The 23948-nt window shown below is 42.9% G+C and overlaps 2 protein-coding genes across 2 annotated transcripts; both read right to left on the reverse strand.

Moving 5' to 3' along the window:
• Positions 1-487: 487 nt before the first annotated feature.
• Positions 488-4094, reverse strand: LOC118771686 (macrophage mannose receptor 1). The gene is made up of 5 exons (XM_036519694.1): positions 4061-4094; positions 2828-2954; positions 1970-2311; positions 1163-1504; positions 488-849 (listed from the first exon to the last, which is right to left on the reverse strand). Exons 2-5 carry the CDS (start codon positions 2862-2864, stop codon positions 488-490), a joined length of 1083 nt encoding a protein of 360 aa, XP_036375587.1. The 5' UTR covers positions 2865-2954; positions 4061-4094.
• Positions 4095-5381: 1287 nt separating this feature from the next.
• On the reverse strand, positions 5382-6559 carry LOC118771685 (C-type mannose receptor 2-like). The gene is made up of 2 exons (XM_036519693.1): positions 6249-6559; positions 5382-6004 (listed from the first exon to the last, which is right to left on the reverse strand). Exons 1-2 carry the CDS (start codon positions 6511-6513, stop codon positions 5643-5645), a joined length of 627 nt encoding a protein of 208 aa, XP_036375586.1. The 5' UTR covers positions 6514-6559; the 3' UTR covers positions 5382-5642.
• Between the last annotated feature and the right edge of the window lie 17389 nt (positions 6560-23948).

Raw genomic sequence — 23948 nt, forward strand, 5'->3', positions numbered from 1 at the left:
TATAGGGGCTGTTGTGAACAGTGGTAGGATCCATAGCATGGTTAAATCAGATATTTCTCTATCCCATCATGTTAGATTGACAACTTATATCCATAACAATGTCAATGAATACATTTTTAAAAAATATGACAAGATATTCTGCCTGTGGAAGATGTCGAAAACTGAAGAAAGTTATTGGACAAGTGGAAAAAAGACATCGGACTATGGGGAAAAAAGAGGAAAAATGAGGACCTTGTCTACAAGGTCATTTCTGTACGTTTCTTATTTTAGTTTAGGAAATTGTGACCACGGGTATAACATTTGCCGAGTTATGCTTATTAAAGGTGGAGAATCAAAGGAAGAGAGGGAGAGGGAGGCGCTTGAGCAAGTGGAGTGACAGGGGGTGGAGTTACAGGAAATGGAGTAGAGTAAATGGAGCGAAAGGACATATGGGAAGGAGCGAGAGATTGAGCAGTCAGAGCTTTACATGATGGAGCAGTGAATTTCACTACCCTTCACAGAGGAAGGAGAACTTGGAGACGCAGTTCTGGTCGCTCCATTTGAATCCCCCCTCTCCTGTTGCCATGGCTGCACAGATGTGGGACAGTGGCTGCTCAGGTTGGCTCCCCCCCTCCCAGTTGCTCCACCCCACTGTGATCCCATCGGCCCAGACCCAGAACCCAAAGAGGCGGCTCTGCCTCAAACCCAGCCACACATAGCCTGAGAAGTTCTTGCACTGCAGCACCTGCTGCACTGCATGCTGGTCCTGCTCTGATTGGATGATCAGTGGGCTCCTGTGGTGAGTATAGCAGTAGTGCTGAGCTTCCTCCCATGTCTTTGGCTCATTAATGAGATGTATTTTCAGTTTAACTGAGACAAAGGGAAACAAAGACAGTTACAACATTACCACGTATATACAGAAACAGACTTTCATTTCTGTGCCTTCTGTAATTCTTTGGTACAACTTTCCGTATTTCAGTATTGGGGTGAGTGTAACCGATTACCATGATTTGTGTGTCACACTGAGTTGTACAATAAGAGGAAGTGGGGGCTAAAGCACACACACACACTAACTCTCCAGCTGTAGCCTCTGCTGCAGGGTAAACTGCTGTGTAGTAAACAGTGCTCTCCTGTTGGGCTCTTTCAGTATTAGACTCCACAGAGTAAAGAAGCGTCTCCTTACCTTTGTAACAGAGGGGGAAATGATCGTTATCACATCCGACATTAAACCATGTCCCCTCATCAGCTTTCAGCATATACACACAGTCAGATGGGCTTTTCATAGGGTATCCAGCATACCAGTTTCTGTAGGTGGAACACCCCCCATCAGACCATGCCCAGTCGTCATGTATCATGCCGATCCAGAAGGGGGCGATGTTTTGCCCTTTGTTCTTTATATGATCATTGTGGCTCTCATTCTTAATGCTGACCAGGTCAGTGTAGCTCATCCTGCAGTGCTTCTGTGCGTCGTACCAAGATCTTGTCTCCTCCACCAGAGTGTATCTGAGAGAGGGGTCTGTGACCTCTGCAGCCACACAGGAAGAATATCTATTTCACATGGAAATGTATGACTTCAGACATAATTACCCCTCATTTATGAGCAGTGGTGTAGACACACAGGCCTTTTCAATGGAATACCTCCTATCCCTTTCACTTTGCACTCATTGGTAGAAAACACTAGCCGTTAGCAATTTTGACAGTGTGTATACTGCTTTGTTAAGAAACAAAACTCTTGTCAATATTTTAATGCAAGTTATATTCATATGCGGGTGTCTTCACCCTAATGCCCATCTCTTCAGCAGTATTGCTTGTGAGGTATTTAAATCTTAAAATGATTATGAAAGTGCTTAAATGAAGTGCATTAAACAAAAAAGCACACCTCACAGGGTCTGCCCTCTCTTGTAAGCTTGCGCTGTGAGGTTTTATGCAAAAATAAACGTATCTCATAAAGTGAGATACGTTTGAGCTGAGTTCAGAGTAAACCCTTTACCTTTCCTGTAACACATGAAATCTCTCTCCTCTGTGCAACTGAGTGTCTCCCATCCTCCTTCCACTGTCATGGCAGCACAGTATGGTGGCTCCTTTCCCCCAGGATTAAGCCAGTTAATGAAATTAGATGTGTCCCCATCAGACCATTTATCACTCATATCGCCACGGTGCAGACCGATCCAGCCGCTGTCACCATCTCCTAACATTTTAAGCAGCTGATCAGCTTCCTCCTGGCTGTGCACGGTGACCAGGTCAGTGTAATGCTGTCTGCAGTACTGCTGAGCTGCAGTCCAGTTCATATCTTTTTCCCCTCTGTGGAATTCCCTGAAGCGGCTGGAGGAGACTGAGGGGCAGAGAGCTGAGGACAGAGAGCAGACTCTCATGACACCATTCGTATGGATCACCAACTTGCTTCAGTTATATGCCCCAACACCTTTCTAACATGGTCTCCAAAACTAGCAGTGACCTCATTAACCAATGGAATCACAGGGGGCAGCAGTGACCTCATGCTAACCAATGGAAACACAGCGGGCAGCAGTGACCTCATGCTAACCAATGGAAACAGGGGGCAGCAGTGACCTCATGCTAACCAATGGAAACACATTGGCAGCAGTGAACTCACTGATCTGTAGAAACACAGGGGGAAACAGTGGGACAGAGGGGTTAAAACAGCACTACAGGAGGCTGTAGGGTCATATCCCAGGTGGGGCACTCCTGTTGTGGGCCACTCCTGTTGTTCCCATGAGACAGGTTTTTAAGAACAGCTGCTTTGTTTTATCTCCCTTGATAAGAGCATCAGTTTTGCTTAGAAATAAAATACAGCCAGGTGTAAACATGGAGCCCAGGTGAGGAGGCGTACCTGCTTCAAGCACGAGGAGAAGTAAGATGATCTCCATGGCAGTAGGGGGCACAGGTGGGGTGGGGGTTTGCAGTCCTTAGTCAAAATTTCCTGACTTCATGTAGTTACAGGCGAAATCTGCTAGGCGCTGTTAGAGACAAACTGATTCAAACCACAGACCACACAGGAAAGATTCACAGTCCAAATCAGAACAGTCACCGCCAGTCCAATCCCACCAAAGCAGCTGTTAACTTTTTCAAACTCATCGTCATGACAACAGCATGAGAGAGGCGAAGTCGAGAAGATTTCCTGCTGTAGGAACAGGGTGTGTCTAATTGAGTACTATTCTCAGTTTAAACTCATGAGGGTCAGTGATTGGATGGAATCTGTGCAATACATTTAAAACAAACATAATGATATTCACACTGGCAGTTATCAGATTTGTCATTGTTCTGGGAGGTGAGAAATTTACATGAAGGAAGTAAAGACTCCAGGCGCTGAAGTGACTGTGATCAGATTGCTCTTTGCTTCCCCCTCATAAATGGAGTTGCTTCTCACTGCTGTCTCTGATATTGAGGGTAAGCTTGATAATGCTGCTGATGATGATGATGATGATGGAATCAGTTTTAAGGCCAACTGGGTAGTAGCACCATTTTCCTGTATTGTTCTAGCTCCAATAACCATGAGCAAATACTCCTCAAAGAGCAGGTTGCATCCCAAGCAATCTTCATACTCATTACATTAAATATATATACAGTGCCAAATGAATTTCCATTTCATTCCATGTTTTTGTATTATTGGAGGTGAACTCAGAAAGCATAACTCAATGATGCTTGTGGAAGGTTCCACACCCTGAAATGTTAAAGATATACAGGGCACCTGTTTGATTTTTTTCCCCACTTTTTTCTTTAGCATTGTTAATTTACCATAAATTAGGAAACAATTTGCAAGCTGAACATGCCACTTTAAATTCCTTTAAAAATACATACACACCGTAAGAAAATTCAAACTGATGAAATATAATTGATTGCTGTATATTCCATTACTGGTTTTGTTGAACGTTTTTGAAATGGCATCCACTGAGTGAAAGGGGAAATGGAAAAGCAAAGAAGGAAAGAAAAGATTTATAAGCACTTAAAATACTTCATCAAAGACTAACATGCTGTATAAACATCAGAGATTTTTAAATTTCCCCCTATTCATTCAAGTCATTGTCATAAATGCCTGAGTGACTGGATTGAAGCTCTCTCCTACCTGCTCAGGTGGTGTGCTGTCTGTCTGGATGCAGGTGTGTCCACAGGTAAATATATCTGTGTGCTGTGGTGACATCAGCAGAGCTGCAGGTTAGAGGCTGGCAGGTGAATGAAGGGGCAGAGGAGAATGTCGCATTAGCAGGAGTTTGTGGCAACTTCCTGCTGCTGACATCACAGGCTGCACCGAGGCTAAGGGACGTCAGGGTGGCCACATGTTTGGTAGAATACAGCAATACTCTCACTACTACTCTTGTCCAACTCAGTAAACGTTATGATCCATGTCACTCAAATAGGATATTTGGTACACTTGACCTGAATGTAAGATTGAATTACTTAATATTCAGGCTTGAATTAAAGTAGAATCTGAAAACTAAGATGATTTAATACAGGACCGTGGAAACAAAATCCTTGAGAGATCTGGGGATTCTGAAGTAAAACCCATTTCATGCTCATTGAGTGTTCTGCAGAAATACTCTGCACACCTGTGCTGGTTGGTGGAAACACTGGGATGCAATGAATTTGAAATTGATTTGAATTCAGTTGATTGAAGTTCTGAAATGGAAGTAAATGAAAACATCTTATAGAATAAAGTGAAGGAATTTATTGGAAAATGGAGGATGCCGATGGGGAAACCCCTGAAAACAATCAAGCTGGGGGGGCAAAGATCCAAATATTCTTGGGTTGTAGTCAATGTGTGGAGGTGCAGGGTGCGACTCGGCAGGAATGCACTGCACTCTGCTCCATTCTTGCATGTTATAATACTTTTGCTGATGTAATCGGGGAGATTGCTTTCAAGGTTGGAGGTTGCTTTGTTAGTGGAAATTGCAGAAATGTTCAGCTATGCATTTTTATAACATTACATGCATGATAGCTACAGTAAGTGGACTGTAGATAGGAGTGTCCAAAACAGGATCTTCAGGTAGATGAGAGAGATGGTGTCATTTTTTATGACTTAACAGGGTGTTGGGTCCCTAACTCTTTTAGCCTGCCTTGCAAACTCTTTGTGTGGAGACAGTGTCAACTTTATATGACCAAGCAAAAGAAAGAGGACTCTGGGGTTAATATGTCACACATTTTATTTTATTTTATACCATCTAAAACTGAGTGTTGAGAAGATTTTACAGATGCTGTCTGGAACAGTGGAAAGCTCCAGAACAACACAAATAGAGGAAATGTTTCTATTTCTCATCTCAACTACATCTACATGTTTCTACATCTCATAGGCAAACAATTTATGTTCATCACATCAACATCATTTAAATCTTGTAAAAAATAAATGTTCAAAGTGTTAAATAGAGTTAATCACTTGTGACTGGCAGGTATGCAACTAACAAAATGACAAAAATAAACATTTTTAAACGCAGAGAAACATAAGGAACGAGTGAGGGACGGGGAAAATGATTGGGTTTCGTGCAAAGAGGGATAGTGGACGGGGTTTGAGGGAATAGGGGGATATAGGAAGTGGGGGAAGGGGGATGGTGTGGTTAGAGGAAGTGGAGGGAAGGGACATATGGGAAGGAGAGGTGGATGTGGGGAGAGTGAATGAGCAGTCAGTGCATTACAGGATGGAGCAGTGAATTTCACTACCCTTCACAGAGGAAGGAGAACTTGGAGATGCAGTTCTGGTCGCTCCATTTGAATCCCCCTTCTCCTGTTGCCATGGCTGCACAGATGTGGGACAGTGGCTGCTCAGGTTGGCTCCCCCCCTCCCAGTTGCTCCACCCCACTGTGATCCCATCGGCCCAGACCCAGAACCCAAAGAGGCGGCTCTGCCTCAAACCCAGCCACACGTAGCCTGAGAAGTTCTTGCACTGCAGCACCTGCTGCACTGCATGCTGGTCCTGCTCTGATTGGATGATCAGTGGGCTCCTGTGGTGAGTATAGCAGTAGTGCTGAGCTTCCTCCCATGTCTTTGGCTCATTAATGAGATGTATTTTCAGTTTACCTGAGACAAAGGGAAACAAAGACATTTACAACATTACCACGTATATACAGTGTGCAGTAAACACCGCTCTCCTGTTAGGAGTTAAATGTCTCCTTTTCTTCGAAACGGAGGAGGAAATGCAGATTAAAACATTCAACACCGATGAATTTCCCATCAAACGCACTCAGTCACACAGACATGCGAATGCACTTACATGCACACACTCACGCACGCACACACACAAAGTAAGGGAGCGTTTCTTTACCTTTATAACAGACTGGGTGGTCGCTATTACCACATGGGGCAGTGAACCATTGCCCCTTAGCAATATCTAAATTCAGCATTCTAACACAGTTATTGTTCAGAGGGTATCCAGTATACCAGTTTCTGTAGGTGGAACATCCCCCATCAGACCATGCCCAGTCATCATGTATCATGCCGATCCAGAAGGGGGCGATGTTTTTCCCTTCGTTCTTTATATGATCATTGTGGCTCTCATTCTTAATGCTGACCAGGTCAGTGTAGCTCATCCTGCAGTGCCTCTGTGCTTCACACCAAGATCTTTTCTCCAGCACCAGAGTGTATCTGAGAGAGGGGTCTGTGACCTCTGCAGACACACACAGGAAGAATATCTATTTCATATGGAAATGTATGACTTCAGACATAATTACCCCTCATTTATGAGCAGTGGTGTAGACACACAGGCCTTTTCAATGGAATACAGACCATCTCATTCTCAATTATAACATGTTGCTTCAGTCATAGATAAAGATCCAGCATTTCTGGGTACTGATGGGTACACATGGCTGCTGCTCTCCATACATTATTATTAGGACTCTACAGTAATGTGCTACAACAGCTGGCAGGCTGTAGTTCTCCTCTCTTACTGCACTTCAGAGGTCATAACTATGCATCCAAGTCAAAATGAGCCATGAACCAGTCAGCCGCCCAACCAGTCACCCGCCCAACCAGTCACCCACCCAACCAGTCAGCTGCCCTAAAAGAGAACACTAATAAAGGTAGGGACTGAGTCACAATTTTACTGTGTTCAAGTTATGAAATGAAAGATTGAGAGGCAATAATGATGCATTCATGTAAAAAAAAAAGCCATGAACCAGTCACTTTCACTGTGTCAGCCACCCTTAAAGAGAACAGTCATATATGTACCGAGAGACAGACCTATGAAGAGAAATACCATAGTTGAATCTTTGAAAATATAACTTTACACTATGCTTTTTCTGGGGAATTAAAAAATGTATGAATTTTGCGGTACTGAATAATGACGTCAGTCTTGAATGGCATAGATACTGACAGAAAGCTGACTGGTAACTGGTGACTGGCTCCTGTCTCCCACGGGGAGCATGCCAGGTGGACACCTGCACTTGTGATTGAAGTAAAAAAATTTTTAAATGGCACGGCAGGTATCTCATCACCTAAAACAACTTAGTAGCCATTTTCCAGCTTAAAGCAGGACTCAGTATGTTTCTGTGTGCTGTGGTTCTTGAAGTATTTAATTCTCCAAATGATTGTTTAAATGAAGTGCACTAAACACAAATGCACACCTCGTGCAATCTGCCTTCTCGTGCAACTAGTGCCTGTGAAGTGAGCTAATTTTGAGCTGAGTTCAGAGTAAACCCTTTACCTTTCCTGTAACACATGAAACTTCTCTGTTCTGTGCAGTTGAGAGTCTCCCATGCTCCTCCTGCAGCCATGGCAGCACAGTATGGTGGCGCCTTTCCCCCAGGATTAAGCCATTTGTTTAAAGTAGATGTGTCTCCATCAGACCATTTATCACTCTTGTTTCCACGGTGCAGACCGATCCAGCCACTGCCACCAGCTTCCTGTAACATTTGAAGCAGCTGATCATTTTCCTCCTGGCTGTGCACAGTGACCAGGTCAGTGTAATTCTGACTGCAGTACTGCTGAGCTGCAGTCCAGTTCATATCTTTTTCCCCTCTGTGGAATTCCCTGAAGCGGCTGGAGGAGACTGAGGGGCAGAGAGCTGAGGACAGAGAACAGACTCTCATGACACCATTCGTATGAGCCTCAAGCACACTTCAGTTTCAGATCCAAATACTTTCTAACATCAGCAACCCATCTAACCTATAGAAACACTGAGATCAGCAGCACCCTCACTAACATATAGAAACACTGGGGGAATTGGTGAGGCAGACAGGTTAGAACAGGAAAGCCAGGTTTAAACACAGACTCCAGACTGAGAGACAAACTAACAGACGAACCAGTACCTGCTTCAAACATGAGGAAAAGCATGATAATCTCCATGGCATTAGGGGGCACAGGTGGGAGTTTGTGGTCCTTGGTCAAAATTTCCTGACCTCAAGTAGTTGAAATGAAAATCTGTTCAGGTGCTGTTAGAAACAAGATGAACTGCTTTAGATCCACAGAGAACACAGGAAAGGTTCACAGCCCTAATCAGGACATTCAGAGAGTGTACAGTCAAACCAAAGCAGCTGTTAACATTTTCAAACTCATCATCATGACAACAGGATGAAAGAGGAGAAGTGGAGAGAGGACTACCTGTCCTGAGAATAGGGTGTGCTTAACTGTGTACTGTACTGAATATAAACTCATGAGAAATGGAGTTTAAAACAAAATCAAACATGATGAATTTCACAGTGCAGGAGTTTTCAGTGATCATTGTTGAGGGAGCTGCAGAATTGACTTGAAGGAAGGAAAGACTCCAACCACTGCAGTGACTATGATCAAACTCCTTTTTGCTACGCATGGTTACCTCACTGCACACGCAAAATGCAAAAAACACAGTGTTTGACATCACGCGAATGTCATGCTGAATGTTACTGGAAGGCGTGCTGATACATTCCCATTGCGTCTGCCTCCCGCTCCCCCTTCTGTTGAAATACCGCCTCTGACTGAAAGGCTTTCACTAGGGGAATGAATGGGAGGTGAATAGATTGTCCGTCACCTCTTAGCATTTGGAGTGCATACCGTTACTGCTGGGTCTGCATTCGCATGGTCTTTGTGTTCTTCAAAACTACAGAATGGTCAGAATTAAAATGAGCAATAATGAGCTAGAGGCCTCTCAGAAACAGGAGTTTACTTATGTGTGAAAGAAATGATCTCCCTACTTTTTCCAACAGAAGTGTTTCTTGGATAAGAAATTCTGAAATTTAAAGTGGCTTCTCACTAATGCATCTAATTTCGAGGGTGAGTTTAATGATGAAGATTTTACAGTTGTGAAGATGACTGAGTGTCTGGACTCGGCAAGTATATCCAGCATTCCAATACAAGCTTTATGTCATTCTGGGATCAGGCAGAAGTTTTTACTATTAGAATCCATTTTAGGGACAAAATTCTGAATTTTGTGTGCAAACCCGTATTAGTCTGGAGCAAATTTACTTGTTCAGATTGTTTCAGATGTACTAGGATGTATTCAAACTTTAAAAATGTTATTTTAAGAGTAAAAATACTGCATAACAACCATAGTTCTTTTTGTCTTTAAATGTAGACAGAATCATATCAATCAAAACGTCCTCAGGTATGGCGTAGTCATTTCTGAGGTTAAATGTTGTCCTGTATTGTTATTGTTCCAATAACCATGGATAAATGCTTCTCTGAGAACATCTTAGAGGTTGAATCCTCAGGAATCTGCCTTATGTTCAGAGGCGTGTCCATGCGAACTTTGTAGCAGTGAGACCAGCCCTGTTCTTTGGAAAGCCTTTTCACATCACAGCTTCACATGACACACTGTGGTGCTTTAATTTGAATATCCGTCGCTCTTCGAATTCCCGTTTCCTGCTTCACCCCGAGGTAGTTTCAGGAGTTAAAAACAGCAATGGAGCCAAACATCACTGCAGTTTTGCCATGTCATTTCTGATTCGGTTCTTCAAATTCAACCATAGAAAGTTGTCATTTCAGTGAGTAACATTTTTTTTTTAATTCTCAAAATAATATCAGCATAAAATCTATGATAATTTTGATTGAAAGATCAAAAATAGAGTAAGGAAAAATCTAAAGCAGTGGAGGTGATTCTTGTTCTGAAATAACATTTTTATTCAGTCAATGATGTTCAGGTTTTTGGTAGAGAACAGAAAGGAACAGCAAAGTCAGACTGATATAATATGATTAAATGTTTTTTATTTCTCTACAGATTTTGTTAAATGTTCTTAAAATATTACCCATTGAGTTTAAGGGGAAACTGACAGGCAAAAAAAAAAAAAAAAAAAACACTCATGAAAACTTGAATAAAAATGCTGCATCAAAGACAAACAAGAGATTTTTAAGCTTTCACTCAGCCATTCAAACCAATGTCATACATTGCTGAAGGACTCCAGCATAAAACATTTGAAATTAATGGATTGGAGTTGTCTCCTACCTGCTCGGGTGGTGTGTCGTCTGTCTGGACGCAGTTGTGCCCACAGGTAGATATGGCTGCTCGCTGTGGTGACATCAGCAGAGCTGCAGGTTAGAGGCTGGCAGGTGAATGAAGGGGTGGAGGAGAACGTCGCATTAGCAGGAGTTTGCTGCAACTTCCTGCTGCTGACATCACAGGCTTCACCAAGGCTAAGGGACGTCAGGGTGGCCACAGAGGCCACAAGGAGAAAAGACCTGACATCCTCATCCAATCCTGCGTCATTAGCTTGGCTGCATGAAACTTACGTGTAACGGGCTGCGTACTGGTTTATTTTCATGGACACAGAACACTGTGGTTTGTGTGGATTCAAAGATGCAAATATTCTTGTGCTGTAGCCAATGAGTGGAGGTGCAGGGTGCGACTCTGCAGGAATGCACTGCATTCTGCTCCGTTCTTGCATGTTATATTTCTTTTGCTGATGTGACCGGGGATGTTGCTTTTACTGCTGCAGAAATGTTCAGCTATGCATCTTTATAACATTACATGCACGATAGCTAAGTGGACTGTGGATAGGAGTGTCCAAAACAGTTAAATAATGTATTGTGATGTAAAGGTAGATGGGAGTGATGGTGTCATTTTTTTAATGACTTAACAGGGTGTTGGGTACCAAATTCTTCAACTCCATGTTTGAAATTGGCTTCTATGTCTGCAAATGCCTCACCTGTTCTCAACAGATATAGCAAACAGGACAGTGTGAGAGCAATGAGAGATGAAGAAGGGAAAAGATGACACTCTATTGGCTGTTAATTGAGCTTTATTTAAGGGGAGGGACAGCTGGGAGCTCACGTCTTTTCTGCTGTGATGACCTGGGGAGTCAGGGTGGCTGAGGAATGTGAGAAAGTGCTCAGCCAATCAGCTGCCGGGGGATGACTATATGGCCAGATGCAGAGAGTCAGTTTAAGACTTTGACCAGGGAACCAGAGTGAACATTAACCCATTATTTCAATATGTGTGACCTTTAATAACCACAGGCTGGATCTCAGTGTAATTTCTCACCTGAAAGACCACACTCTCTACAGCATCACTACATGTCTGTCAGTTTATTCCTGGTCATCATGGTTTCAGTGGTGAGCTTAAACTTTTAGCCTGCCTTGCAAACTCTGTGTGTGGAGACAGTGTCAGCTTTATATGACCAAGCAAAAGAAAGTGGACTCTGGGGTTAATATGTCACACATTTTATTTTATTTTATACTATCTAAAACTGAGTGTTGAGAAGATTTTACAGAAGCTGTCTGGAACAGTGGAAAGCTCCAAAACAACACAGATAGAGGAAATGTTTCTCTTTCTCATCCCAAACTACATCTACATATTTCTACATCTCATAGGCAAACAATTTATGTTCATCACATCAACATCATTTATATCTTGTAAAAAATAAATGTTCAAAGTGTTAAATAGAGTTAATCACTTGTGAGTGGCAGGTATGCAACTAACAAAATTACAAAAATAGACATTTTTAAACGCAGAGAAACATAAGGAACGAGTGAGGGACGGGGAAAACGATTGGATTTCGTGCAAAAAGGGATAGTGGACGGGGTTTGAGGGAATAGGGGGATATAGGAAGTGGGGGAAGGGGGATGGTGTGGTTAGAGGAAGTGGAGGGAAGGGACATATGGGAAGGAGAGGTGGATGTGGGGAGAGTGAATGAGCAGTCAGTGCATTACATGATGGAGCAGTGAATTTCACTACCCTTCACAGAGGAAGGAGAACTTGGAGACGCAGTTCTGGTCGCTCCATTTGAATCCCCCCTCTCCTGTTGCCATGGCTGCACAGATGTGGGACAGTGGCTGCTCAGGTTGGCTCCCCCCCTCCCAGTTGCTCCACCCCACTGTGATCCCATCGGCCCAGACCCAGAACCCAAAGAGGCGGCTCTGCCTCAAACCCAGCCACACGTAGCCTGAGAAGTTCTTGCACTGCAGCACCTGCTGCACTGCATGCTGGTCCTGCTCTGATTGGATGATCAGTGGGCTCCTGTGGTGAGTATAGCAGTAGTGCTGAGCTTCCTCCCATGTCTTTGGCTCATTAATGAAATGGATCTGTTCTGAAAATGAGACAGAGGGAAACAATGCGGGACATACAAAGGAATATCACAATATACACAGAAGCAGTGAGGCGGAGGATTCATTTCTGTTCTTACATACTGCAGCTTACAGTATATATGTTAGAATTGAAGTGAGTGTTGTTTATATTTAATGTATGCTGCAGCATGTATTTTAGAATCAGGGTGAGTGTAAATGATCAACATGTTTTATCTGTCAGAATGAGTTGTACAACAAGCCAAAACAGGGTCTGCAAGCACACACTCAGACATGCACATATTAACATACACACACACCGCCACATATTCTCCAGCATTAGTCCTTGCTGCCCAGTAAACTGCTGTGGGTTGCAGACATGTGCAGTAAACACCGCTCTCCTGTTAGGTGTTAAATGTCTCCTTTTCTTCGAAACGGAGGAGGAAATGCAGGTTCCGGTCAGCCTTTATTTCAATTACGGCAACCCAAGGTTTGCACTGCGCATGCTGTGTATTTAACTTCCCTGCTTTTCATATTCACCATCCGCGGTTTATCTGCTTCCAGCAGCCTGAGTGTGTCTGGACTAACGCTCATTTTAACATTCCCTGCATTTTACAGCATTCCCCCGGGCCCTCAGACATTTCTGTAGGATCTGTAGTGTTGTCAGTCATCTGCAGTGAAAACCAATGAAATATTTCAGTCAGAGCATTCATGCGAAGACACCTGTATCTCCCCTCTTTCTGAATCCAGATGTTGAGTAATTGGGGATATAACAAAGGGGGCAAGGCAGGGGCTACATTTTGGGCCTTAATGTTGAAGGTAGAATGACAGTTTTAAATTAGCGTAATGTTTTATTTTTTCCCCCAGTTAATTTCAGTCAAAGTCGCGATGATGTGAGAAGCTGGCCGACACTTCTCCCATAAATGAGCCGAAAAACAAAAGATTAAAAGAAACAATAATTTATTGTAATACCAAAAAACAAAACAAAGGAAACTAGCCTATGCAAGAGCAGGGACAAAATGAGACTGCCCACCGTGCCCTGCCCCTCACTTTGAAACACCCTGGGAAAATGCTGTCTGTTGCAGATGGTCCCCCCTGGTGCAGGCATCACATGGCAGTGTTTCAGGCAGGCTTCAGTGGTTCGTTTTGCTAGGAGCTGCCTCTGCTGCTGATGATGTGCCATTGGGCCCATGATGAGGACAGACCAGAGGGCCTGAACCTCTCTGATGGTTCATAACAGCCAGGCAGGCATGGTGTCTGGAACCAGCACTCCAGTCTGTCTCCGTCCTCATAATGTTGATATTTATCAATCCACAGTCTTAGCTGAGGAATGGGAAAGTTTGAATCACATTCTGGAAGAATATCTTGGTGTTGTAATATCTTTGGTGTCACGTAGATCAGCTGTCGAACATTTGTGTCGGTAGAGGTGTTACAGCCTGTATTTTGTCCAAAGGGGAATGACGTTTTGTAGGCATTGATGTCATTTACAGTGAGATATGATTCCATTTAAAATGCTATTTTCAGTCACGCCCTACAGGGAAAAACACAGTTGCAGTCTGCCTGAGATTGCGTGTGCTCTGTAGCTTTCGTTTCCCTAATGATGCAAGTTCATTGCTCCATTTCATTTGTATCTCTCTAGATATGGTGACTGTTTATTGGGACTTATCAGGCTTTAAATTAATTTCATGTATCGTTGAGTCTGGAAAATGGGGATTTATGTTGCTGTACAATAAATTAGCGCAAACGGTGGTGCCGTGTCGGTCGCTGTGAGTTTTCGGTGTAGTTCCACACTAATGCTGGTATTGATGTTTCAATCAGTTTGACTGGTCGTTGTATGTCATCTTGAAAACAGCAACGAGATTTGTCTTGCAACTGGAAATGAATAATGAGTGTGTGAAAGGGAAGCTTCTTATTTACACCCCCAATATAGAGGTCCTGTTCTGTGACAGTAGAAAGGCTTGCAAGAACTCCAAAATTTTACATGATACCAGCGAACTGCCGACTCAAACCAAATGTAGTGTTTCTTTGCACTACACTTGGTTTGTGGACAGTTAATTTGGACAAAAATTTGACCTTGGACATTTGACACCCTCGCCCCTTTGTGGCTCGGAGCATGTTGGAATAAACTGAAATACATGACACTCTCTTAGCATCCATAAAAACGTATGCAAACTTTGTGGCCCATCTTTTTGGTGTGTGTGACGCCAGTACAGCAGTAAAACAAACTACCTCTTTGTACTTATGAGAAACCACCCTTTGTGTATTTTTCATGCCAACAATTTCAGGTTTTTCCATTGTATCATTTCATGTCATTTCTCTTTTCTCTTGCTTTTTTGGAATCAGCATTTACGCGTTAGGCTCGTCGCACTGCGACAACCTCCTGCATTCACACAGGAGAGCTGGAATGAAATGAATGCAGTTCTCTGATACTCTCGCACACAGGTCCCACAGTGCACCACAGTGAAGAGGGCACTAATTGAAGGATAGACGCTACTCCACTGATGTCAACCAGGCAACTTTCAGGCCCCCTGACCAATCACAGCATGTCTGAGAGTGGTGAGGAGAGGAAACTTTGGCTGACTAACCCACCCTTATCCCCAGAGGAATGACGTCAGTTCGTTCAGGCACTGCGCTCTCCACTGTTGGCAAATGACACAGCCTGTTTCGAACCTGGGGCACAGGGATCAGCCTGTGCTTCACACTAATGCCTTTACTGTCTGAGTCTTTAGTTATCAGACTCCCTTTCTCAGAGCACCTCATACACAGCTAACATTTAGTCAAGCGGTTCAGGTGCTTTATAGCCGAGGGATCAACAACATCTCAGACCTTGTGGTTGCGAGCACTACGGCATTGAATTTCTGTCTGAGTTTGTGCTTGACTCTATGACGATAAGCGCTGAGGTTGACATTTTGCTGAATCTCCAGGTGCCTGTGGCTGAAGGTGAGACTGGAAATAAAAGACTGCAATGTCTTGAGAGCAACCCTTGCCTCCTTTGCGCAACAAAACCACAGATCTCACAGAATCGGAATAACTAGCACAGCTCTGTGGATTTGTCAAACTGACAAATGAATTGACTTTTTATTAATAAAGAGAGAGAGCTGGTCTGTGTCCATCCATCACCCTCTGCTGCTCTCAGGATAACCTTTTTCTTTGTGCTGCTTCTCCTTTTCTGTGTGTGATTATTTTGCCTGACTCCATGCAACAGGAGAACAGCATGGCTATGGTAAACATGACTTTGAAGAGATTCACTTGTTGAAGTGGTGCCGGGCAGGAGAGCTCTCCAAACTGAACTCTGGGTCAGGCAGAACCAGAGGCTAAGAAGGCCCACATGGGCGCCTGGGGAGGGGTAAGGGGGGTTTATCAAAGCTCGGTTTGGATGGAGGCGGAGGAAACCTGATAGACCTGATGGAACACAAAACACAGAGAGAGAGTGAGAATGGTGTAAGACCACTGTGATTCTATCTTCACCTTCTACCCGTGTGTGTGTGTGTGTGTGTGTGTGTGAGTGAGAGAGAGAGAGAGAGAGAAAGAGAATAATAAGAGCCCTGCTGTCTGTTAAACTACAGCACTAAAGTAATGGGAATTGCTGGGGCTGCATGGACAGCTTCTTCCAGGCCATCTTGATAATGCTATGGAAATACATCCAGCTGGCTAAAGGCAAACAAGAAAACTCATCAGAGTTCAGCAGACACGGTTCGCAGAGGTGAATTTGCATTAGGTGGAGTCCCTACACATGCGGGAGCAGCCATGCAGTCACTGTGTCTCTGCGAGAGGAACAGCCATAAGGAAGCAGAGGAGAAACAAGGAAGTTATAGGAGGCTGTGAATTACTGCAGCACAAAGATACAGTACAGCGACACAGTGCACACTTTCAGAAATTTGCATGGTATATACGGCATGAAGAAGAACACGGTATATTTGGAAATGGCACATTTACAATGTAATCATTGAGATACCATGGCAGTTGTTGTTTTTGTTCAACAGAAGTAAGATAAGTCGATTTTGAAGAGAGAGAAATGCATTTAAAGCATATTAAAAAGCCACAATTGTGCAATTTTATGAATGATATTTCAATTTAAGCAGACCTAGTTTATAGCAGGTTGCAGTGATCAATAATTTAACTTGTACAGTACCAGTCAAATGTTTGGACACACTTTTCGTTCTTTATTTTGACTGCTTTCCACATTGTAGAATAATAGTAGCAGCATCAAAACTATGAAATAACACAAACGGAATTATGCCCAAATATGTATAAATAATATGCCATTATAGCCCAAAAAAGTGTTATAAACAAATAAAATATCTAAAGATATTTTAGATTCTTCAAAATGGCTATTTTTTTAATAATAAAAAAATGGTAAGAAATTCATACATAGACAACAACTTCACTATTTATTTTTGTCTAAGGAACAAATGTAAAGCATTTAAGAATAAGTCTTGAGATCAAAATGTCTTTGAATGCAGGTTTCCCATTGTGTTAGTCTGGTACTGTTTGTTAAATCAAAATTTAATCAAACATTTTTATCCAGACACCAGCCTGTGTGTGGATTGAGAGTCATTGATAACAGATAACACTACATGAATAAGTGCTACCATATGGAAATCAGAACCAAGGTGGTACAACCCACCAGGAAATGCAACAACTGTAAACAGCCCTAAAAATGGAACAAACACAAATTCAGGACATTTACATTCGCATTTACATAAAGTCATTTTGCAGGCACTGTTATCCAGAAGGACTTACAAAAGTGCATACCAAAAGGCTGGTCTAAGAGAAGTGATGACTAGTAAATGATAACTAAATAATAAGGGTATACATAACTAAATAAATAACTAAAGTGTCACAGTCTGATAGCAGTCATTACATAACATATTGCATTCTGTTAAGTGCCATAGTGGGTGCAAGATGAAGTTTTGGTGAGTAGCAAATGTTTTCGAGGATATAGCATGAATCTTTGAACACTTTGGGGTTAATTGAACCAAGATGCAGTTTGGACAGATGAGTTCTCAGTCTGCGGTGGAAGATGGTCGGTGATTTCAGTAGGTCTTTCTATTGTGGGGAGTTCATTTCCACTTCTGGGGGCCAGAACAGACAGTAGACATATCTGAGAAGATGGGCCATTTTGGAAAGTGAGAGCAAGGCGATCAAAGGTTAGTGAGCAGAGTGGTCTGGCGGTAGCGTATGGTTTGGTAATGTGTTGAACGTAAGAGAGTGCAGTTCCTCATGCTGCCCCACAGGCTAGGACCAGAGATTTGCATTTTATTCCAGCCGCAGCTGGTAACCAGTGGAGGGAGATGAGGGGAGGTGTGAGTATGGTGGCTGGGTGTAGACAAGATGAGCAGTAGCACTCTGTGCAAGCTGGCACATTTACAGAAACTGGCAAGGAGAGAGCTGCTGCAGTCCAGTTGAGACAGTACAAGTGCCTGGACAATGAGCTGAGTATCATATGTACGGAATGAAATGGTTAACATAAGCTGCTGCTGAGAGCAAGGGGTTCTGGGTAGACAGTGATGTGATGTAAGATAGATGGTAATTTGCAGCTGCTGCAAGTATCATTGCATTGGATTCATTTAACAGACACACTTATCCACACTATCTAGGGCACAGGGCTCAGTCCCCTAGCAACACCCCCCCCCCCCCCCCCCCCCCAAAGATACCCATTCATACTTTCACACAAACAGACTCACACATTCATACTCACACACACATGCTCTTAGAGAGTGATATACACATGCAGCAGAAGTCTGAACTCCGAAGAGACTGGCTGAGATATTGGATTGAAGGGGTCGGGAAGAGGCTATTCCACTGCATTGTGTTTCGGTGCTGGAAGGGAAGGCTCTTCGGTTCACACATTGTGGCGCAAATGAGCTGCTGCCGTTCGGAGCCTGGGGTGGAATCAGTTCTCCCGGAGCAGGAAGAGGCCAGGGTGGATTAGTGAATAATGGTGCACTGAAGGCAACAGGGAAGCTGGGGAGAAAGCATTCTGGGGGAGTGAGCATTCAAAAGTCCTAACGAGGGCCACAGTTCATCACTGTGGCAGCACGTCTAAGGTCAGTGGAAATGAGGAAAAATAAAAAAACCCTGCAGGCAGGAGGGACAAGTAGAACGTTTTCTGACGTTTCTGCATCCCTTGAGTCAAAGTCGCTTTGCCCACTTCAGCCCAGACCCTGAGTGAATGAGTCGGGATGTTTTGAGACATTGCGTCACAGCCTCTGACAAGGAAGCGTCCGTCTTAATTGGACATTGTTAAGGAGAAAGGTGCAATCAAGAAGAGGAGCGCAGTCCAGTAATTACAGGTGTCCGCCGGGGACGAGCGCGAGGGGTCTGCTTTAGAGCATTAGAGGAGAATACCAACATGCAGCTGCACCCCATCCTGCATTTTAACATTCAAAGCCAGAATGTTATTTGATCTGGAGTTTAAATGTATGCAGTATGCAGTTTTAAGTTTGACACAAAGTAAGAGAGGTCCAAGAAAATGTGTGTGTGTGTGTTTGTGTGTTTTGTGTATTGCCGAAAGCTTATTCATAATTTAGCATAGATCTGCTTGTTCAGACTGACCACATCAAAACCACCGGATAATTCTGCCCGGTGGTGTTTATTATCTTTTGATGATGTGCGTGGGGTGGAGCTACAGAAAGTCAACAGGAACAAGGTCGCCATGAGGAAATAAAAGCAAACCGTTAATCTGAGTAAAGACAGGAGGAGAGGGAGTGTGTCCGAATAACACAGGAGCACAGAGATGGAAAAAAAATGCCCTGGATAATGAAACCACAGTATGCATCTTTTAACCAGAATCTTTGAAAAGTTTTTAAAAGTCAAACCATTGCCGACTCTTAACTTGCTCAATTTACATCTATAATTAAGAGGTCTAGCCTTCAGTATAAACATCAAACATAATTAAGTGAAAATTGCTACTTGGAAAGTTTAATTTTCTATTTATATTTGATATCATATGTGCTGAATATACTGCTTTTTTCCAAGGGGAGCTTAAATAGACAGGAATGTTTTGCATGTCTGCTGCAGGGTTAAAAAGGAAGACAAAACTCATGTGTGACTTCTGCATGAAGGTTTACCTCTCTGGCTGTAATCTGAATAGTGCGTGTGTGTTAGGGCACATTTTAATCACTTTACATCCTGTTGGAAGGCTGGAAGGGACATGAGACTTTACTGAGAGCCTGTCTTGGTAGTAAACCCCCAGACAAATACATATTTAATATAGCATTAACCATGGAATGAGAAAGCATTGGACTGAGCTGTTGTTAAGCATCTCTCTCTCTCTCTTTGTCTGTGTACACAAACATGTAGTAAACCATCATCTGAAGAGGCAGAAGTCTAAAGTTTCAAAGATCATGATCGGCAGATTCTTTAAGTTGTTCTTTTGGTTAGTTCCTCCCTTATGAGAGCGTAACTTCCCTCTGCCCCTTTAAAACTCTAAATATGGTTGAACAGACTTCAGGTTTGAGCAAGCCTATGTTGCCATGGCAATGAAATGTTCTTTTTGGGGAGCTCAGATTGTGTTAGCTTTGATGCCAGGCTGTTGACTCCAGTGTCATCAGCAATTAAATTCCAGACTTAATTCTTGTCACTCCGTCGTATTTAAAAAGGTATTTTCACAATTTTGCTCTTTGTTCTCTTAATCAGCTTTATTTCATTAAAGGTAAATGTTTACAGTTAAGGCTCACGCAGAATTATGTGGTGCAAATGTCTTTTCCAGGCCTCAACAAGGTTGAAATTAGTCTTTTGTACACTCTGAATCAATGAATTGAAGTCTTCAGAGTGGTTTATCACTGAATTCTGATCCTCTGAGTGCTCTAACAAATGCATTTGCTTTTATGATTTCAATTTCACAGAATTTCATTTTGTTGTAGCTATTTTACATAGTTTGGTCACTTTAACAAGACAAAGTGGTCTATGTCATGCGTCTAATTTTAATACTGTAAAGCAGAAACTTACAATTACTGGTAAATTTTTAATTTATCATCTTAGTGTTATTTCAGTGCACTGAAAATCATCACAACACAACATGCATGCTTATTAACAAATGGTGTCAGTAAAAAGGTAGAGAAGGTTTGAGTCTTGCTGCTGGGTGTGGGATAGTTGAGAATAATAAGAGCCCATTCACATTTTCTGACAACAGTGGAATGCATCTCTTTGTGTCTCTTTGAGAGCACGGAGACTTTCACATGAAGCCTCAGCCAATTAGAGGCTTTCAATTGTGAGGGCCTTTCCTGCAGTAAATTTGAAAATGAATTCAGATGCATCCTGGGAAGGAAGTAATCTACTGCCCCCTTGCCTTCCAGTTCTGACGTGTTACTCTGACGATTGCACAAATAGTAGGTAATTGCTAGAATTCTTGCCAGCATACTATAAGTATTGCTTATGATATTTCAGTAATTAAGGAATGTCCATCCATGTTTGTAGGCATCCTGTAATAATGAACTAATGAACTTCCCAACAGTTCTGGACATGTCCTAGTAGTATTGCACTGGCTCAGAGCACAAGGAATAAAGGTTGTAAAAAAAAAAAAAAAAAAAATTTAACTGCAAGCTGTTTTCTTTAGGGTTTGGCAATAGTGGACTACTTGCTTGTTGTAGTTTACTCTACGCCAAATTGGGTATTTGGATGTTGGGAAGTGTTTGCTAAGCATGGAAGCTACATGTTGCGTAGTAAGTATATTGAATTTTACCAATGTGAAACCAAACATAGTTCTCACACCTCATTTTGTACTGAAAAGATGCATCCCAAAGCGCAAGGCTGGAAATCAAATGCCGAATACAAGAGGGAGGGATCTAAGCCTTACATGGCAGGTTTCAGTTTCCACTCATCTAGGGAGCCCTTCATAGTTTTATGTCCTACATATTGTCCTTATTAATATTTACTGACGGAATTCATCTTGAAACTGGGTTCTTTAAGGAACTTCAAACAATGCAAATTGCATAAGTACCTCTTGATCTTAACTGTCTTCCGCTGTTGTTTTCTTGCCATCTATTAATGTAAAAATGTTCAACATCTACATGCACTTATCTATATGCAGGTCCATGGGTGACTTTAGTCAGTGTCAAAACCAGTGCCAACATTAGTATGAGCAATCAGGGAAGTAATCCAAGCATGCAAATTTAAAGGAATCCGAACGCTGGCGACATGTTTCCTAATTATTTTGATGGCCACTCGACGTGCAGCGGCTGATAGGAAGGAACAGATGGAATGTTTTCAGTCTTGGGGGCTCAGTTATTGCCACTGGGGAGCTCGTTCATCCCTCAGCATTGGGCTGACACAGGGCGGGCCGTGGCTGGGATTTCGCAAGGTGATCACACTCTGACCTTTTTCCTCTAGCAGTGGCATTTAGGTTTTTTTTCCCCAGCTCTGAGGGGGGGATTCAAAAGGATGAAATGAAGTCGGTTTGGATTTAAAAAGCTCTGTCAATAACGCTTTATTTTAAGCACCTATTTATACTGTTATAAAACAGGGGATGAGTACATTGCGAGGCAACCTCTGGGTCTAAAGATAATATTTTACGTTCAATATTTTAACTTGCAGTAAGTGTGTTCCATCACACTTTTTTCCTCTCTGCCATCAGCTCCCAGAATGCTGTTTGGAGCTGACTGCCTCCCTCTGTGCTCAGTAGAAGTAGCTTGTGCATTAACTCAATGGGTACATTTTCAATTTTTAGAAAGATGTAAAACCCACCAAGCATATCAACTTTAAACGATATCTGCGTCTTAGCTAATCATTTGGATTTAGAATTACATACATCAGACATTTAAAGTCATTTATTAAAGAATGAGTAACACCACAATTTGCAATTTGTGTTCCAAATTAATATGTAACTAAGCACAGAGAAGGAGTGTGCATGGTCTACTCCGTGACATTACATTTTGATGTATCTGGCATCGGCAGTTCCTTTCACTGATTGACATATGCTCATATAATTCTGTATAAAACTGTGCATACGACTTAAACGTCATGTTTAATTTGAAAGCAGTCAAAGTTTCTAGCAGTAGTAGGCTGGTCTCATTCGCATTCACTCACTCATTGGAAGTGGGAATTGCTGATGGGAAACGCCTGCAGTTTTGACAGCCCTCTCCTGTGATATCAGAAGTAGAGGTGGTTTCCACAGCTTGCGTTCAGCTCATCATGCAAGAGGGAGCTGTTGTAGGAACGTGCGGCATAGCAAGATATCTGGCCTGAGGGAAACCAAATTAGAGCAGTGCGAGGGCCTCAGAAAATTCCTTTCCGTTGATTTCACTTTTCATGGGTTTGTGTTCCTCATGGATTGTCATGACAATGCTGCTAAAACGTCAGCGTCAGCGTGCTTTTCCCTCTCTCTTACTGTACAGTTGGAGTGAAAGCGCGTCTCTTTGGGCTGAGCCTGCTCAAATATGGCCTACAGCAAATACCACTTGAACTCCTGTAAATACCGCCATCAGGGAAGAGCTTTAGAAAGAAGAAAGGCTGTTCGCTGGTGACGTTTCAGTATCTCACAGCAGAGTCTAAGCAGAGAGTGTGCATGTTGAGACTATCTTGCCTGTTTCTGGGGGATTAACCTTTCCAGCCTGTAAGCATGTAGCAGTAGCTGTACAGCATGGTTTACTGACCTACAGAAAGAGCATTTTATGACAAATGGAAGGGAGGAATTATGGGATGTAGAGGCCAGCTTTTAGGTTTTGTATGGGATGTAGACGCTGGAGTATAGGAAGTTCACAGGATGTAGAGAACAGGTTATAGGTATTGCATTTCAATGTAGAAACTGGGCTGTATGAGATTTAAGAGATATGGAGACTCAGCATGAAGTCAGCTGAAATGTTTGATGCTGTGGGTCTGACAGATTCATAGCCACACAAAAATGATTGTTTATTGCTTTTGTAGAGTCATGTGTATTCATCTCCCCGTGTACATATTTTTCCAGCATGCATGAATTATTATTTAGCCATGGTTCTGTTATGTTCCGTTTCTCACGCACACAGACGCATGCATGTGCACACACTCACACACACACACTAGCATGCAAACACACACCTGCATGTGTGGCTACTCTAAACAGCAGCTGTCTTTTATTTGAATCATTAAGCTTTACCCAAGCTCGACTGTCATTAGCATCTTTAGGACCTATATATGTGAGTGCAGTGAATTAATCCAATCAATGTTGAATCCATTTAATAATCATCTTTTCACTACAGTAAAAAGTAAGAAGTTTCTGGAAAAGGAGAGGGGACTCCTGGAAGCCGAGAGAATGAGGCAGGCAGGCGGGCTGCAGCACAGGTGAACCGCGGTTAAAATGAAAATTGCAGGATTCAGGAAATAGAAATGTCCGTGAGCTGGCGACAGCCCTGGCAGATTGCCAATTAGCGGGGCATTATGTGTCGGCAGAAGCCCATGGCAACCAGTAATTTGGGTGAATCAGTGGAGTGCTTCAGTGTCTGCCTTGACCTCCGGAGCAGTGTCGCCTCTGAAGTTGAACACAAAGTCTCACAAGGCGTCCCCCTGAAGCTCCCCGAGAGGGACAGGCGCTCCCCGAGAGAGAGAGCAGCCGGGGCGACAGGGCCAGATTCAGCACCAT

The sequence above is a fragment of the Megalops cyprinoides genome, chromosome 25 (assembly GCF_013368585.1).
Source record: "Megalops cyprinoides isolate fMegCyp1 chromosome 25, fMegCyp1.pri, whole genome shotgun sequence".
Classification (NCBI taxonomy): Eukaryota; Metazoa; Chordata; class Actinopteri; order Elopiformes; family Megalopidae; genus Megalops; species Megalops cyprinoides.